The sequence below is a fragment of the Narcine bancroftii genome, chromosome 2 (genome assembly GCF_036971445.1).
Source record: "Narcine bancroftii isolate sNarBan1 chromosome 2, sNarBan1.hap1, whole genome shotgun sequence".
Lineage (NCBI taxonomy): Eukaryota > Metazoa > Chordata > Chondrichthyes > Torpediniformes > Narcinidae > Narcine > Narcine bancroftii.
In genome coordinates this window covers 198,399,532-198,416,738 of record NC_091470.1, presented here as the reverse complement: position 1 = coordinate 198,416,738, position 17,207 = coordinate 198,399,532, and the positions used below count along the sequence as shown (strand labels likewise).

The 17,207-nt window shown below is 41.8% G+C and overlaps 1 protein-coding gene across 1 annotated transcript in view; it reads left to right on the top strand.

Moving 5' to 3' along the window:
- Positions 1–17,207, top strand: part of LOC138752582 (mucin-17-like) — a 42,126-nt gene that overhangs the window by 22,075 nt on the left and 2,844 nt on the right. The window contains exons 11-13 of the mRNA XM_069915372.1: positions 2,152–2,328; positions 3,640–3,731; positions 6,044–6,111. Of these exons, the coding sequence (XP_069771473.1) occupies positions 2,152–2,328; positions 3,640–3,731; positions 6,044–6,111 (337 nt within the window). The remainder of the gene's footprint in view (positions 1–2,151; positions 2,329–3,639; positions 3,732–6,043; positions 6,112–17,207) is intronic.

Sequence of the window (17,207 nt, the reverse complement as noted above, 5' to 3'; positions counted from 1 at the left end):
CGAGTTCTGGAAAATAATTCTTAAAGCATCTGCTATCTGAATGGCCACTTCCTTAAGTACCCTAGGATGTAGATTATCAGGCCCTTGGGATTTATCGGCCTTCAATCCCTTCAATTTCCCCAAACCATGTCCTTAGAAAAACTGATTTCTTTTAGCTCCTCTCTATGTTTCCCAACATCCTTGGGAGGTTATTTGTATCCTTTCTTGTGAAAACAGAACTAAAGTAAGAATTTAATTGGTCTGCCATTTCCTTACTCCCCATTATATATTCCCCTGATTCTGACTGCAAGGGACCTACTCTGGATTTCACCAATCTTTTCCTCTTGACATATCTATAAAAGCTTTTGAAGTTGGTTTTTATGTTTGCCGCAAGCTTACTTTCATAATTTATTTTTGCCCTCTTGATTAATCCCTTTGTCCTCCTTTGCTGCATCTTGAACTGTTCCCAGTCTTCGGATTTGGTACTTTTTTTGGCCAATTGATATGCTTTCCCTTTGGACCTAATGTTGTCTCTAATTTCCCTTGTTATCCACGGTTGAGTCACCTTTTTTGGTTTATTTTTATGCCAAATGATTTCTGCAATTCTTCCATTAGATCTTTGAATGCTTTCCATTGTCTATCCACCGTCAACCCCCCCCCCCCCCCATAAACACCACCCAATCAATCTTACGCAACTCCCGTCTCATACCATCATAATTCCCTTTATTTAAATTCGGGACTTTAGTCTCGGTTTTAATTTCTTCACTCTCCATGTCGAGTGAGAATTCGATCATATTGTGATCGCTCCTACCCAAAGGGCCTCGTACAGCAAAGTTGCTGATTAGCTGCTTTTCATTGCATAATACCCAGTCTAAAATGGCCTGCTCCCGAGCTGGTTCCTCGACATATTGGTCTAGATAACCGTCCTGTAAACATTCAAGGAATTCCTCCTCCTCAGTATTTTTACTAATTTGGCTAGTCCAATCTATATGTAAATTAGAGTCTCCCATGATGACAGCTGTTCCCTTATTGCACGCTTCTCTAATGTCTCTCTTTATGCCTTCCCTCACCTCTACATTACTATTTGGAGGCCTATATACCACCCCCACTAACGTTTTCCGCCCCTTGCTATTCCTCAGTTCTACCCATATAGATTCCGCATCTTCCGAGTTAATATCCTTCCTGTCAATCGTGTCGGCCCCTTCTCTCACCATCTAAGCTACCCCACCCCCTTTTCTTTCTTGCCAATCCCTCCTAAATATTGTATACCCCGGGATGTTAAGTTCCCAGGCTTGCCCACCTTGCAGCCATGTTTCTGTAATCCCAATCAAATCGTATTTGTTTGTCTCAATTTCCACAGCCAATTCATCTACCTTGTTCCGAATGCTTCTTGCATTAAGCCTTCAGATTTGCTTTTTTCACCATCCTTGCTCTTTCTGATTTTTTACTTTCGCTGCCTAACCTAACTTTTCCTATTTTATCTTTCCTGTCCTTTGCCCTATCATACAGGTTCTCATCCCCCTGCCAAATTAGTTTAAACCGCATCCGATGGCTGTACCAAACCTAGCGGCCAATATATTGACCCCTTTTGGGTTTAGGTGTAACCCATGCTTCTTGTAAAGGTCATGCCTTCCCCAAAAGATTCCAATGGTCCAAGAAGCCAAAACCCTGTCTTTTACACCAGCCCCTCAACCATACATTCATTTCTCTTAACCTTCCATTTTTGTCCTCAGTTGCACTTGGCACAGGTAGCAATCCAGAGATCACCACCCTGGTGGTCCTGTTTCTTAGCTTCTGTCCTAGCTCACCGTAATCCTTTTTTAGTACCTCCTCCCTCTTTTTATTTATGTCATTGGTTCCCACATGTACTAAGACATCAGGCTGCTCGCCCTCTCCTTTCAGAATACTCTGGACCCGATTTGAGATATCCCGTACCCTTGCACCAGGGAGGCAGCACACCATGCAGGTATACCTATCTGGCTCACAGAATATCTTGTCTGTACCTCTGACAATGGAATCCCCAATGACCACTGCATTCCTCCTTACCTTTTGTATCACCGTGCCAGGCTCAGTGCCAGTGACTTGATCACTGCGGCCAGCTTCTGTCAGGTCATCTCCCTCAACAACATCCAACACAATATACCTGTTGCTGAGAGTAGTCTTTTGTTTCAGGTGCAATACATCCAAGAAGTATTGGTACATTGGAGAAAACTGCCAGTTTCCAGTCAATATCCTGGCACTAATCCTGGTCACAGTAGCAGTGGCTCTAATAATCATAGCTCTTCTAATCACGGTAGTCGTATACTACACAAGACGTCAGTACAGATACAATGGAGACTTTAAATCCAGGTACTTTATCGTTTGAACAATTTCAACCTCTTGCATTCAATGGCATTTGTGTTGGTCAATCGTATGGTGTAATTTGCGCTTTTATTCCGTAAGTGATTGTGTAACTGTCGAATTTTTAGGGGGTGAAATTTCGCAGGGAGTCATACTTTTGACCTCGGTAAATACTCATGTCGTTCAAGGCGTTAGGAGCTTGGATGGCCGGGTCCAGGCTTTAAGCTAGCATCCGAGGTGCCAGGAGCTCCGGATTGGCGAGTGGCCAGGGCGAGGGTCAGCGGATGAGGCGTCGGGGGTTTGGATGAACGGACGGTTGGAGCGTTGGATGGGCGTTTGGCTGGGCATCGGGTGCTTGGATGCACGGGTGGCCATAGGCCAAAAGATGCGGGGGGGGGGGGGTCGACTTTTACAAGGTATCGACAGTTACACAGGTGTATATTGTGAATGTACATTGTCTCAGGACATTGGAATACTTTGCATGAATACACGGATTATTAGCCTCTCCCAGCTCAAAAATCCAAGAGAACAAAATAGAAAATGTCATATTATGTGAAATTTCCTTTAGTCTACTGTAAGTCAGACACAGATTTCCCATCAGTAGAAATTAACCAGACCCACACAGTCTGAGAAAGGGCAGCAAAAGAGAGTCCCTCCCCCAGAGTCACTGAGTGCCCGTGGGATGTAAACTTGTTTGAGACATTGGTGAGGCCACATTTGGAGGATTGTGTGCAGTTTTGGTCGTCTGACTACAGGAACTATATCAATAAGATAGAAAGAGGGTAGAGAAAATTTACTAGGATGATGCCCGGATGTCAGGAACTGAGTTACAGGGAAACGTTAAACAGTTTAGGACTTTATTCCCTGCAGTGTCGAAGAATGAGGGGAGATTTGATATTTAAAATTATGAGGGGGATAGATAGAGTCAATGTAGGTCGGCTTTTTCCATTAAGGGTGGGTGAGATACAAACCAGAGGACATGGGTTAAGGGTGAAAGGGGAAACGTTTAGGGGGAACTTCTTCACCCAGAGAGTGGTAGGGAGTGTGGAACGAGCTGAGGTTGTGAATGCGGGCTGGATTTTAATATTGAAGAGCAATTTGGACAGGTCCATGGATTGGAGGGGTACGGACTAGGTGCAGGGCAAGAATAAAAATGGTTCGGCACAGACTAGAAGGGCCGAAGGGGCCTGTTTCAGTGTTGCAGGGTTCTACGCTTCTGTGGTGCCTCCCCTAAACCTCTGCAGGCTAAATCTTTGCAAGAGGGTAGTCCATTTTTATTCCCCACCATGCTGGTAACATTCTTAATTCTTAATCCAACAGTGAGATGAAAAACATGTGGATGGAGGACAAGTGGGACTGGCGCGGGTCGCGATACTTAACTCTGAGAAATCCCGCTCCTCAGAATTTTTATGGTAAGACTCATCTGGGATAACTCTGTTGGGGGCGGGGCCTCTGTACCAGTTTATGAGCCCACATTTATGACACAAATTCGTCCTAACTGCTGCTGGCACTACAGTTTGTCTGGTAGCAATTATGGACGTTTTGGAGAAGCAAGGAAAACGCTGGAATCCAAGTTAAGAAAAGAGTCAAACACGGACATCTTCAGATGTTACGCTTGTAGCAAACTCCCAGTAACGCTGGAGGAACTCAGCCGGTGTTTCCAGCGTCCATAGGAGACAAAGATCCATTGCCAAAGTTTCGGACCTGAACCCTTCTTATCTATGACAGTGCCGGCTGGGGGAGGAATCCAGATCCCCAAAAGGTGTTAGTTGGCCATGATAAGGGGACAAGGTCATGTCTGAGAAGAAGGGAAAAGCAGATAGAGGAAAGGCGATGGGGAAGAAAGTTGGGGAGGGCGGGGGAGAGGTTTAACGAAAGCCAGAAAAGTCGATGCCGATGTTGTCCGGTTGGAGGGTGTCCTGTTGGAAGATGAAGGTGCATTTCCTCCAAGTTGTGGGTGGGTTCAGTGCCTTAGGAACTCAGCCGGTATCACAGCGTCCATCAGGAGGGGGAAGGAGATCTCACCGGTGTTCCGAGACCGAGTCCTTCTTCAAGGAGTGAGCAAAAAAAAGCAGGCAGGTGCCTGAATTAAAGGCTGGGGAGGGGAAGGGGGGAGAGAGTGGGGAGGGTGGGGTCGGAGGAGTCCAGACCAACAGACAAAAGGGGGTTAATTGGATATGCTGAGAGGAAAAGTGACAATTGATTTTGGCTCTGTGGAAGGAGACATAGGGAAAAGAGAGAGAGAGGAAAGGAGACAGGGGAAGAGGATTGGGGATGTGACAAGAGTATATAGAAATGTTTTTGGGAGATAAATTGGGAAAGGTTTTTTTAGAGTAGGACACATACAAACACTTTAAAACAGATCTTATTTGAAATACTGGAGACATAGTGGCTTCTCACACCTTTTTGCAAGAGCTTTGAAGAGTGCTCAACAGATGTCACTAATGGATTCTTGTTTACCAAGGCAACAGATGAAAGAGCAGCTGGAGCCGCTATTGTCTGCAGTAGAGTTTTCCTGTTGTAAGAGGGTCATGGGGTTTTGCAAGCAGAGAGAGTCAAACAGGCTTTCTCTCAGTCTCGGGTGTGTGTGAGAGAGGGAGAGTGAGAGAGAGCAGAGATCACTTGACAGTGTTACCAGCAGAATTTGCTGGGACTGAAACAGGACAAGCTGGCAAGCTTTTGGAAAGCTCCATTTTGGAAGACAGCCTGGTCGAAGCCCTTGTGGTTCATGCAAGAGGAGAGGACTGGCAGTCTAATGTTTCATTTGGAATAAGAGAAACAGAAAGGAACTCTGTGATGGCCTGAAAGAAAGAGGTTATCATCTGGAGAACCCTGGCAGGGCAAGTTTTGTCAGCAAGATACTGAGGTGACTGATGGAAATAAATCAGTTGTGGATGTCCTGGAACAACACATCTCTCTGAAAACCAACAAGAACCTTCCTGACTGGTAACCATTTACCCTTCGAGCACCAAATCCTGGTGAACTTTATACATGTTAAATTCTGTACACAGTATAAGAATTGCCTGCAACCAGTGAACTTGGAGGAATGAGAAGTGAGATTGGACTGTGAACCAAAGAACTTTTCTGAACTTACACACACATTACATACACGTGCGCTTAGAATTAGAAGGGGGTTAAGTTAGGTTAGTTGATAGTGATAAGTTAAAGTTTAATTCTGTTTTCATGTTTAAAGATAATTAAAATCAACTTTTGTTTAAGTAACCATTTGTCTTGGTGAATATTGCTGCTGGGTTTTGTGGTCCTCTGGGCTCGTAACAGGGGGGATAGGATTTCTAACAGAAACCAGTAAAGTCGACGTTAATGCCATCTGTTTGGAGGGGGCCCAGACGGAAGATGAGATGCTGTCCCTCCAATTCGCGGGAGGTCTCAATCTGGCAGTTGCACGAGACCATGATCAGACATGTCATTGAGGGAGAAGGGCGGGGAATTGAAATGGGGTGGCCGCTGGGAGATCCATGGCGGCAGTTGGAGCCGAGGCATTCAACGAAGTGTCCTCCCAGTCTGTACCTTGTGTAGCGGAACCTTTAGGGTCTGGGATGAAGGAGGGTGTTGGGTGAGCATGGGTTGGCATCAAAATGTCGCTTCCCGGCATATGTACAAGTGCAATCTGGGCTGTAGTACATTCTCAAAGCGTCGGACAGGATGCATTTGTGAACATCTCCCAGATTTTGAGGCCTTCTAACACCTGCGCTTCAATATTCAGGTGGATCCAACTCTGCAGAATTAAAGAACTTCACCTCAAGATTCGGTGACACGAGCTCATCTTCCAGGGTATGTTTCTAACATAATGTGATCATTCGGAGGGGATGGTGAGAGACTGTGGTCTCATGGGTCTACACAGGGTAGCCTACTACAAAGCAGATGTCAAAGCCACAAGGGAGGTGAATAGTTGAAACAAACCAGCAGGTGTGGGCCAGCGAAAGAGCCCCTGGTTTTCAAGATTCAACTTCTTTTAACCATATAAGAACTTACACTACGGAAACAGGCCATATCAGCCCTTCGAGTCCGCACCGATTTACAGGAAAGTCCACTAGTTCCACTTCCTTGCCCCATAACCCTCCAACCCCCTCACATCCATGTACTCATCTAACCTCCTCTTAAATGACAGAATTGACCCTGCCGCAACTGCACTCATTCCACTCGGCCACCACTCTCTGAGTGAAGGAACTTCCTCTTATATTACTCCTAAAATTTTGCCCCCTAACCCTTAACTTATGATCCCTGGTTCCAATCTCCCCTACCCTCAGGGGGAAGAGCCTATTCACATCTAATCTATCTATTCCCTTCATAATTTTAAATATCTCCATCAAATCCCCTCTCAACCTACTACGCTCCAATGAATAAAGTCCCAGTCCACTCAATCTTTCTCCATATTCAAGATACTGCAATCCAGTGTCTTGTCATATAATGAAAAACAGTGCAACATTGCACAAAATTGCCTTTTGTTGGTTGTAGGGCAGACAGATTCTCTCTCGACAGGAGTTTATCTTACAGACAGAGAAAGAGAAGCCCCTTTCACTCTTGCCAGTGATCCCAGGAATCGAATGCCAGTCGGCCTTTAAAGTGTGAGAGCAAAACCTGCTCAATGCCGGCGTCAGATGCCGTCATTTCATGCCGGGGGACTGCCGGCCTCGACCCCTAGTACAATCCCTGCAGTCTGCAGTTGAGATCAGGCAAATGTGAAACTGGCAATTGCAGGCACTTCCTAGAAAAGAGTAAACGCCGGGGATAGATGCTTGCAAGTGTGAAAGCGTTCAGTGTCCTGGTCTAGTGCAAAAGGCCAAACCCCCCCCCCCACCAATTCCTATCCTGGGACACCGAACGGAAGATTTACTGGGACGCTTGCGGAAAGGGGGCTAGAGTCCCCCCAGAGTCACCAAGTCACCACTCGCAGCCTCCGGTCCAAACCATTGGCAACCTGATTAGGGAACCCTTCAGCACCCTTGCTCACCCTCCAAATCCCGGTTCCGATAGCTGGTACCCCCTTCAGCTGATCTCCAGCCGTCCGCAGCGCCAGTGGGGAGTCCTTTACAATGTGAACCAAGGGCGGGGTTTTCTCTCGCAGTAATATGCCACCCGGCATGTTGACCCAGGGGAGCCTATTCAGGCTTCAGTTCGCCACTGCTCAGTTAAGTCTGCAGCCAAACCACATCTCCTCCACGCTTTGTTAACCTTGCCAACAAAATTCAACCTTTTGCAATGTTGCTTGAGCAATCCCATTCAGAGAAAAATTAGTAAAAAAATGTCCAGTGTAAATTTTAAATTTACATGTAGACATACAGGAGGGTAACAGGCCCTTCCAGCCCAGGAGCCCGTGCCAGGCCAATTGACCTACAGCTCTCCCCGTATGGCTTTGGAAGGTGGGACAAAAGCCACAGAGAGAGTGTAGAAACTCCTTAGAGACAGCGCTGGAATATAACTTGGGTTGCTGGCGCTGTAACAGTGTAGTGCCAGTTGATGAATTAGACAAAGACGATGTGGTCAAACAATATTCATGGCTTTTATTAGCAGAAACTTCTGGTACAATAATGAAAGACAATGGGTGCATACACAGTTATACTCAAGGGGAGTGTCTTTAACAGTAGAGATAATGCACCGCCAATGTTAGTACAGCAAGGCTCACCAGAGGGGAGACAGGCAACTTAGCAGACATTAACCACAGTCTTCCCCCGGCAGAAGAAGGGTTAAAATCAAAAGGACAGCTGCTAGGTAAATTTTAAGCAAGAAATACATGGATACCATGTTTGGCATTGGGAATTCTCTGACAGCCAAAATACACCAGTAACTAGCAAAGCAATTGAAATATAATGAGATGTTTTATAAATACTGCAACCTCTCAGGTTGTTTACAAACTCTAGTTGATTTTCTCAGAGGAACAGGTGCAGGCCTTGTACGCTTTGCAACCTTGGGAACTGGTACAAGTCCCGGGTCTGTAGTGCGGGGAGATTGGACTTCTGTACCCGCTCCAGAATCGCCAGCGTGAGGCAGTGGAGCCTCAGCATGGCCATCTGAACGCTTACTAGGGGTCACAGGCTGGGAGGGGGTTGAGTCCAACCTCTCAGGCTCCCTCTGAGTAGGGGTGCGAGGAAGGGGCGAACCAGGTGAGGCCAGATCTCTTAGGGGTGCAGTGTCTGTGCTCCCGTCTGGGAATTTAATATGAGCGTAGTTGGGGGTTAGTATGCAGTAGCTAAACTGGTTGGACTAGGGGGTCTGTTTTATGCGCCCGAGCATGGCTCTTCAGCAGCACGGTTCCAGGGTCAGATAAACAGTCTGGCCAGTCCATCACAGTTCCTGATTTCCTTGGAAAGGCAAACATATGTTCATGAGGTGTTTGATTTGTTGCAGTACACAATAAAGACCGAATAGAATCTAGCACCTCAGGCAGCACCTCCTGCTACCGGGTAACAGGGTAACCATGTGTCTTTAAAGCAAGGTTAACAGTCTTCCAGACTGTAGCATTTGCCCTTTCAACCTGCCCATTGCCTGTGGGTTGTAGCTCGTGGTACATAGCAGGGCTCGCTGCAGTGCAACACTCATGAATGCTGAGCCTCTATCTGTTTGAATGTAATTGGGAAAACGCTGAAAATTCTGTAAAGTGCCTTAATGACAGACGCTGATGAGACGTCAGGGCAGGGTATCACGAAGGGAAACCTTGAATATTTGTCGATTGCTGTAAGGAAATATACATTTTTGTTTTTGGAAGGTAACGGCCCTTTAAAATCTAAGCTAATCCTCTCAAAAGGTCAGGTTGCCTTGATGAGAATGGCCTTCAGAGCTTTAAAGTCCTGTGGTTTGGATTCTGCACAAACAGGACCGCTTTTAGTCAGTTTCCTGACTTCTTCCAGGGAGTAAGGAAGGTTGTTAGCCCTTATGTAGTGGAAGAATCTCGTGACCCCTGGGTGGCACAGTCTACTATGGATCTCTTTTAGCCCCTCCAGCTGAGCACCGGCAGCATATTGTGACAATTCATCATAGGGATCATTTAACCTGCCAGGTCTGTACTGGATCTCATAATTATAAGTTGAGAGTTCTATTCACCAGCGTGCCATCTTATCGTTTTTGATTTTACTTTTGTGTTTAGTACTGAACATGTAGGCTACAGATTTTTGATCAGTGACCAAGGTAAATTTTCTGCCAGCTCGAAGTGTCTCCAGTAGCGCAGAGCTTCAATGATAGCCTGGGCTTCTTTTTCAATGCCAGGATGTTTAAGTTCAGGTCCGCGTAACGTGTGGGAGAAGAATGCCGCAAGTCTGCCCTTTTGATTAAGGGTTCCTACCAAGGCACAATCTGAGGCATCAGTTTCCACTTGGAATGGGACATCCTCATCAATGGACGAGTGCAGCTTTGGCAATATCAGCTTTAATTCTCTCGAAAGTCTTCAAGGCCATAGCAGAGAGAGGAAAAGATTTAGTGTCAAACAGAGGGTGTGCTTTCGTAGCATAGTCACGAACCCATTTGCAGTAGTAGGAAAAGAATCCCGTATACCTTTTAAGGGCTTTTGGTGAGTCTGGGGGAGCCATTCTTTCCAGATCGGGGCAGATTTTGCCTTTGCGGACAATGTAGCCCAGAATGGGCAGCTCAGTCGCGTTGAAAACACAATTGCCCTCGTTAAATGTAAGGTTGAGTTCTTTAGCTGTTGACAACAACTTAAAAATTTTTTTAGTGTGCTCAGCCTGTGTTTTCCCACAGATAGTGACATTATCCAGATAGGGAAACGAACCCTGTAACTCATACATTCTAACATCTTATCCATCTCTCTCTGTAACACTGACACATCATTAGTGATTCCAAAAGGTACCCTTTTAAACTGGTATAACCCCTCCCCCCCAATCAGCCTCAAAGGCCGTATAGAGTCGTTCCCTTTTTTTAATAGGGATTTGGTGGTAAGCTGCTTTAAAGTCGATAGTGGAGTACACTTTGTATTGTGCTAAGTGATTAATCATTTCGTTGATGCTTGGCAGGGGGTAGGCACCCAGGTTAGTGTAACAATTGATTGTCTGGCTGTAGTCAATAGCCAGTCGTTTCTTAGTGTGATTTTTCACAACTACCACCTGGGCTCACATGGACTCTTACTGGGTTCAATCACTCCCTCTTTAAGCAATCTCTGGGTCTCAGCTTTGATAAACTCATGGTCCTCCTTGCTGTAAGAATGGCTCTTAGTAGCAATTGGCTGACACTCAGGGGATAAATCACTGAAAAGGGATGGAGCTTTGATCTTTAATGCGGACAGACCGCAGTAACTAGCGTAGGGATGGTAAGCGTAGGTAGTGGCCCATTGAAATTTAACACTACACTTTTCATGTGAGATTGAATATCCAACCCCAGTAACACAGGAGCGCAGAGCTCAGGCATTACAAAAAGCTGAACATCGGCAAGGCAAAGTTCCTGCAAGTTTAAAGCAACTTTACACTTGTCCCATACAGTTTTTGACTACAAGCCATCGATATCTTTCGGTTTGCTGGATATCTCTGCAAATTTAAGGCTTTGGTGACTTTCTTGTGGATGTATCTGTCAGTACTCCCCAAGTCTATTAGGCAATTGAGAGTCTCACCATTCACCTCCCCCTTCATAGTCGACTGTTCCAGTCCGTAACATCCCCCAAGTTTTACTTATCACAGGGGAACTTTGTGCTGATCTTACCTGACTGTCACTTGAAGCCAATTCAGTCGGCTTGTCTGAAGATTCCCCCTTTTCACAGTTGTCTTCCATTCCTGCAGCTCCAGGATGCATTTTCTTGGTGCTTCTCTTCTTATCAGTGGGAGTACTTTTCGCCTTACACGCTTTAGCGAAGTGGCCGAGTTTCCCACATTTGCTGCAGGTAGCAAATTGGACCAGGCACTTCTGTCTGGGGTGCCAGCTCTTATCACAGAAGTAGCATTTGCCAGGGGTTCACCCTTTTCTTTCCTTCTTGGTTCCAGATCTCCTGGATGTTTACTTTTCGGTTTCTAGCATTTCAATGGACCGCATAGCACTTCTCAGTGTTTTGGCTAGAGTGACTGCCCAATAGTAGGTTAAGGGTTCCATCTCCAGCAGCCTTTGATGGATGTAACTGGAGTTGATTCCGTTGACAAAAGCATCCAGTTTCAAGGCATTGCATGTTGTTGCACATTGACTGCCCAGACATCACATTCGTTTGCCAGCGAGTTGAGGGCTAGTGCATAGGCAGCATCACTTGCCCCAGGTTTCTGGCGTCTAGTCAGCAACTGGTGTCGAGCAATCACCACACTCCGTGGCGCCACGTAGTAAGCAGTCAGACATTCCCGGGCCATAGCCAGAGTGGTAGCTCCTTGCATTACAGCGAAGGGGACTTCACCCAGCAGAGAGTTCAGGTGGCCCCACTGTATCGCCTCATCGACCACATTGTTTTGAGCCATGTAGTAATCGAAACAAGCAATACAGTGGTTGAAAATTTCTCTGGCCCTCGGGGCAGACTGGTCAATAATCAGCCGCTCTGGCTTTTTTTTTAATTTAATTTTTTTATTTTTCACACTATAAACCATACTGACCAAAATACATACAGACATTTTTCTCTTGAATATAAATGTCATTTTCTCCCCTTTTTCCCCCTCCCTTTCCTCCTTCCCTCACCCCCCTTCCTATTTATTTCGTTCAATCTATGAAATACATTAAACCTGTTAAACAACGTCGTCACTTAATAAAAATAAACAAGAAATTTCACTGAGTCAGTTCATTTCGTTGTCTTTTCCTTCTGTCATTTTAGGTGGTGGAAGTCCATGGTAGGATTTCTCTATTGTATTTCATGTATGGTTCCATATTTGTTCGAATATTGTGATGTTATTTCTTAAATTATAGGTTATTTTTTCTAATGGAATACATTTATTCATTTCTATATACCATTGTTGTATTCTCAAGTTGTCTTCTAATTTCCAGGTTGACATAATAAATTATTTTGCTACAGCTAGGGCTATCATAATAAATCTTTTTTGTGCTCCATCCAAATCGAGTCCAAATTCTTTATTTCTTATATTACTTAGAAGGAAGATCTCTGGGTTTTTTGGTATATTGCTTTTTGTGATTTTATTTAATATCTGGTTTAGATCTTCCCAAAATTTTTTCACTTTCTCACATGCCCAAATTGCATGTACCGTTGTTCCCGTTTCCTTCTTACAATGAAAACATCTGTCTGATACTGTTGGGTCCCATTTATTTAACTTTTGGGGCGTGGTGTATAACCTGTGTAACCAATTATATTGTATCATGCGTAACCTCGTGTTTATTGTATTTCTCATAGTTCCGGAGCATAGCTTTTCCCATGTTTCATTCTTTATCTTTATGTTTAGATCTTGTTCCCATTTTTGTTTAGGTTTACAGTTTGTTTCCTCGTTCTCCTTTTCTTGCAGTTTGATGTACATGTTTGTTATAAATTTTTAAATTATCATTGTGTCTGTAATCACATATTCAAAATTGCTTCCTTCTGGTAACCTCAGACTGTTTCCCAATTTGTCCTTCAAGTAGGTTTTCAATTGGTGATATGCAAACATTGTATCGTGAGTTATATTATATTTGTCCTTCATTTGTTCAAAAGATAATAATTTATTTCCTGAAAAACAATTTTCTATTCTTTTGATCCCTTTTCTCTCCCATTCTCTAAAGGAAAGGTTATCTATTGTGAAAGGGATTAGTTGATTTTGTGTCAATATTAATTTTGGTAGTTGATAATTTGGTTTATTCCTTTCTACGTGAATCTTCTTCCAAATGTTGAGCAGATGGTGCAATACTGGTGAATTCCTACGTTGCACCAATTTTTCATCGCACTTATATAGTATATGTTCAGGTATCTTCTCCCCTATTTTATCTAGTTCTAATCTGGTCCAATCTGGTTTTTCCCTTGTTTGATAAATATTTGATAGGTATCTTAATTGTGCTGCTCTATAATAATTCTTAAAGTTTGGTAGTTGTAAGCCTCCTTGTTTGTACCATTCTGTTAATTTATCTAGTGCTATCCTCGGTTTCCCCCCTTTCCATAAGAATTTCCTTATTATTTTCTTTAGCTCCTTGAAGAATTTCTCTGTTAGGTGAATTGGTAATGATTGAAATAGGTATTGTATCCTTGGGAAGATGCTCATTTTAATACAGTTTATCCTTCCTATCAGTGTTAGTGGTAAATCTTTCCAGTGCTCTAAGTCGTCTTGTAATTTTTTCATTAATGGCTGATAATTTAGTTTATATAGATGGCTGAGATAATTATTTAGTTGTATACCTTGGTATCGAATTGCTTGTGTTTGCCATCTAAATGGTGATTCTTTCTTAAACTTTGTGAAATCTGCATTATTCATTGGCTTTGCTTCACTTTTATTTGCATTGATCTTGCACCCTGATACTTATCCATATTCCTTCAATTTCTTATGTAATTCTTTTATTGATATTTCTGGTTCTTTAAGTATATTATAATGTCATCTGCAAACAGACTGATTTTATATTCTTTCTCTTTTATTTTTATCCCTCTTGTTTTATTTTCTGTTCTTATCAGTTCTGCTAGTGGTTCTATAGCTAACGCGAACAGTGAGGGAGATAATGGACATCCCTGCCTTGTTGATCTGTTTAATTTAAATTGGTTTGATATATATCCATTACTGTCACTTTTTCAAATGGTCCCTTATATAATGCTTTAATCCAATCAATATATTTCTCTGGTAGGTTGAATTTTTGTAGAACTTTGAATAATTAATTCCATTATACTCTGCGTCTAAAGAAACCACTACTGTTGGAGTTTTGTTTCCTTGTACTGCATGGATTAAGTTAAAGAATTTACAGATATTGTCCATTGTTCATCTATTTTTAAAAAATCCAGTTTGGTCTAGTTTTACTATTTTTGGTACACAGTTGGCCAATCAGTTTGCTAATAGATATTGGTCTATACGATGCTGGTGTTAGTGGATCTTTCCCCGTCTTTGGTATTACTGTAATTATTGCTGTTTTGCATGAATCTGGTATGTTTTGTGTTTTTTCAATCTGGTTCATTACTTCCAGGAGAGGAGGAATTAATAAGTCTTTAAATGTTTTATAGAATTCTATTGGGAGTTCATCCTCTCCCGGTGTTTTATTGTTCGGTAGTTTTTTTAATATCTCCTGTATTTCTTCTATTTCAAATGGTTTTATTAATTTATTTTGCTCCTCTGTTTGTAATTTCGGTAGTTCAATTTTAGTTAGAAATTCATCTATTTTGTCTTCTTTTCCTTCGTTTTCAGTTTGATATAGTTGTTCGTAGAATTCCCTGAAGTTTTTGTTGATCTCCGTTGGGTTATATGTAATTTGTTTGTCTTTTTTCCTTGATGCCAATACCGTTCTTTTAGTTTGTTCTGTCTTAAGCTACCACACTAGTATTTTGTGCGTTTTTTCTCCTAGCTCATAATATTTCTGTTTTGTCTTCATTATGTTCTTCTCCACCTTATATGTTTGTAGTGTTTCATATTTTATTTTCTTGTCTGTCAATTCTCTTCTTTTAGTTGTATCTTCCTTTATTGCTAATTTTTTTTTCTGTATTTGTTATTTTCCTTTCCAACTGTTCTATTTCTCAATTGTAGTCCTTCATCTTAGTTACATAATTTATTATCTGACCTCTGATGAATGCTTTCATTGCGTCCCATAGTATAACTTATCTTTCACTGATTCCGTATTTATTTCAAAGTACATTTTAATTTGTTGCTCAATAAATTCTCTAAAATCCTGTCTTTTAAGTAGCATGGAGTTTAATCTCCATCTATACATTCTTGGTGGGATGTCCTCTAGCTCTATTGCGAATAACAGAGGTGAGTGATCCGATAACAATCTAGCTTTATATTCCATTTTCTTAACTCTTCCTTGAATGTGGGCTGATAACAGGAATAGGTCTATCCTTGAGTATGTTTTATGTCTACCCGAATAATATGAATATTCCTTTTCCTTTGGGTTTCCTCCATATATCCAAAAGTTGCATTTCCTGCATCAATTTAATTATAAATTTGGTTACTTTGTTCTTTCTGTTAGTCTTTTTTCCAGTTTTATCCATGTTTGAGTCCAAATTAAGGTTAAAATCCCCTCCTATTAGTATATCCCCTTGCGTATCTGTGATCTTCAAAAAAATATCTTGCATAAATTTTTGATCTTCTTCATTAGGTGCATATACATTGAGTAAATTCCAAAATTCTGAATATATCTGACATTTTATCATTACATACCTCCCTGCTGAATCTATTATTTCCTCTTCTATTTCGATTGGTACATTTTTATTGATTAATATAGCTACTCCTCTAGCTTTTGAATTATATGATGCTGCTGTTACACGTCCTATCCAATCTCTCTTTAATTTCTTGTGTTCCACTTCAATTAGATGTGTTTCTTGCACAAATGCTATATCAATTTTTTCTTTCTTCAGTAAATTTAACAGCTTCTTCCTTTTGATATGGTTATGTATTCCATTAATATTTAAAGTCATATAGTTCAACATGGCCATTTCATACTTTGTTTATCTTTCCTTTCTGTTTCCTCATCACCACCTTCCCTTCTTATCCATTTCTGTTTTCTTTTTTTGAACACATTGTAAGGCAACATTTCTAAAACAAAATATTTCCACTATTCCCATATCTAAAATTCCTTTAACCCCAATAGTCCCTCCCTTCTCTGAGTTGCCCTTTGTCCCTTGTTGGGAAACCACATCTCCCGTCTCCATTTGGATTTGTGAACCCATTCGCAAGCGTCAACTGATTTCACAGTGACTGTTATTCTTCCCCACCCAGCCCCCAGAAAATATTTTAATCTTCATATATAACAAAGCTCACTCTCTTAATTCCCTTCTTACTTCCTTTTTTCCCTTTCTTTCTCTTCTTAGTTCTTACTTATGCTTTATTCTTTTTCTTTATATATAGTTTGTTGTCATTTTTGATCTTGTTACATCTCTTCATCTCTCTGTCTGTTCTGTAGGTGTTCTCCAAATTTTCGTGCTTTTTCCGTATCTGAGAACAGTTTGCTTTGCTGCCCCGGGATAACTATTTTAAGCACCGCTGGATATTTTAACATAAATTTATAACCTTTTTTCCATAGGGTCGTTTTTGCTGCGTTAAACTCCTTCCTCTTCTTCAGGAGTTCAAAACTTATGTCTGATAGAAATTTTTTTTTTGACCTTTGTATTCCAGTGGTTTTTTTTGTCTTCTCTTATTTTTTTCATTTCCTTCTCCAATATATTTTCTCTTGTTGTATATCTTAGGAATTTTACTAGAATGGATCTTGGATTTTGTTGTGGTTGTGGTTTAGGGGCTAATGTTCTATGTGCCCTTTCTATTTCCATTTCTACCTGTAATTCTGGTCTTCCTAGAACCCTGGGGATCCATTCTTTTATAAATTCTTTCATATTTTTGCCTTCTTCATCTTCCTTAAGGCCCACTATCTTTATATTGTTTCTTCTATTATAATTTTCCATTATATCTATCTTCTGAGCTAACAGCTCTTGTGTCTCTTTAACTATTTTATCAGATTCTTCCAATTTATTTTTTAAGTCATCTACTTCCATTTCTATGGCTGTTTCTCGTTCTTCCACCTTGTCTACTCTTTTTCCTATTTCTGTCATGATCATCTCTAATCTATTCACTTTTTCTTCTGTACCCTTTATTCTTCTTTTTATTTCACTGTATTCTTGTGTCAGCCATTCTTTTAATGTTTCCATATATTCTTTAAAATATTTTTATCCATTTACTGTCCCTTCCCTTCATCTTCCATTTCTCTGTGTTCTCCCTCCTCTTCTTCTGTCTCCACTCCAGGATCTGTGTCTTTTACCTCTGTCTCTTCTGGTTTTCTTGTTGGGTTGTTTATTTTATTTTGTTGGGTATTTTTGTTCTTCTTATTTTTATTAAAAGTGTCTTGGTGTTGGTCTT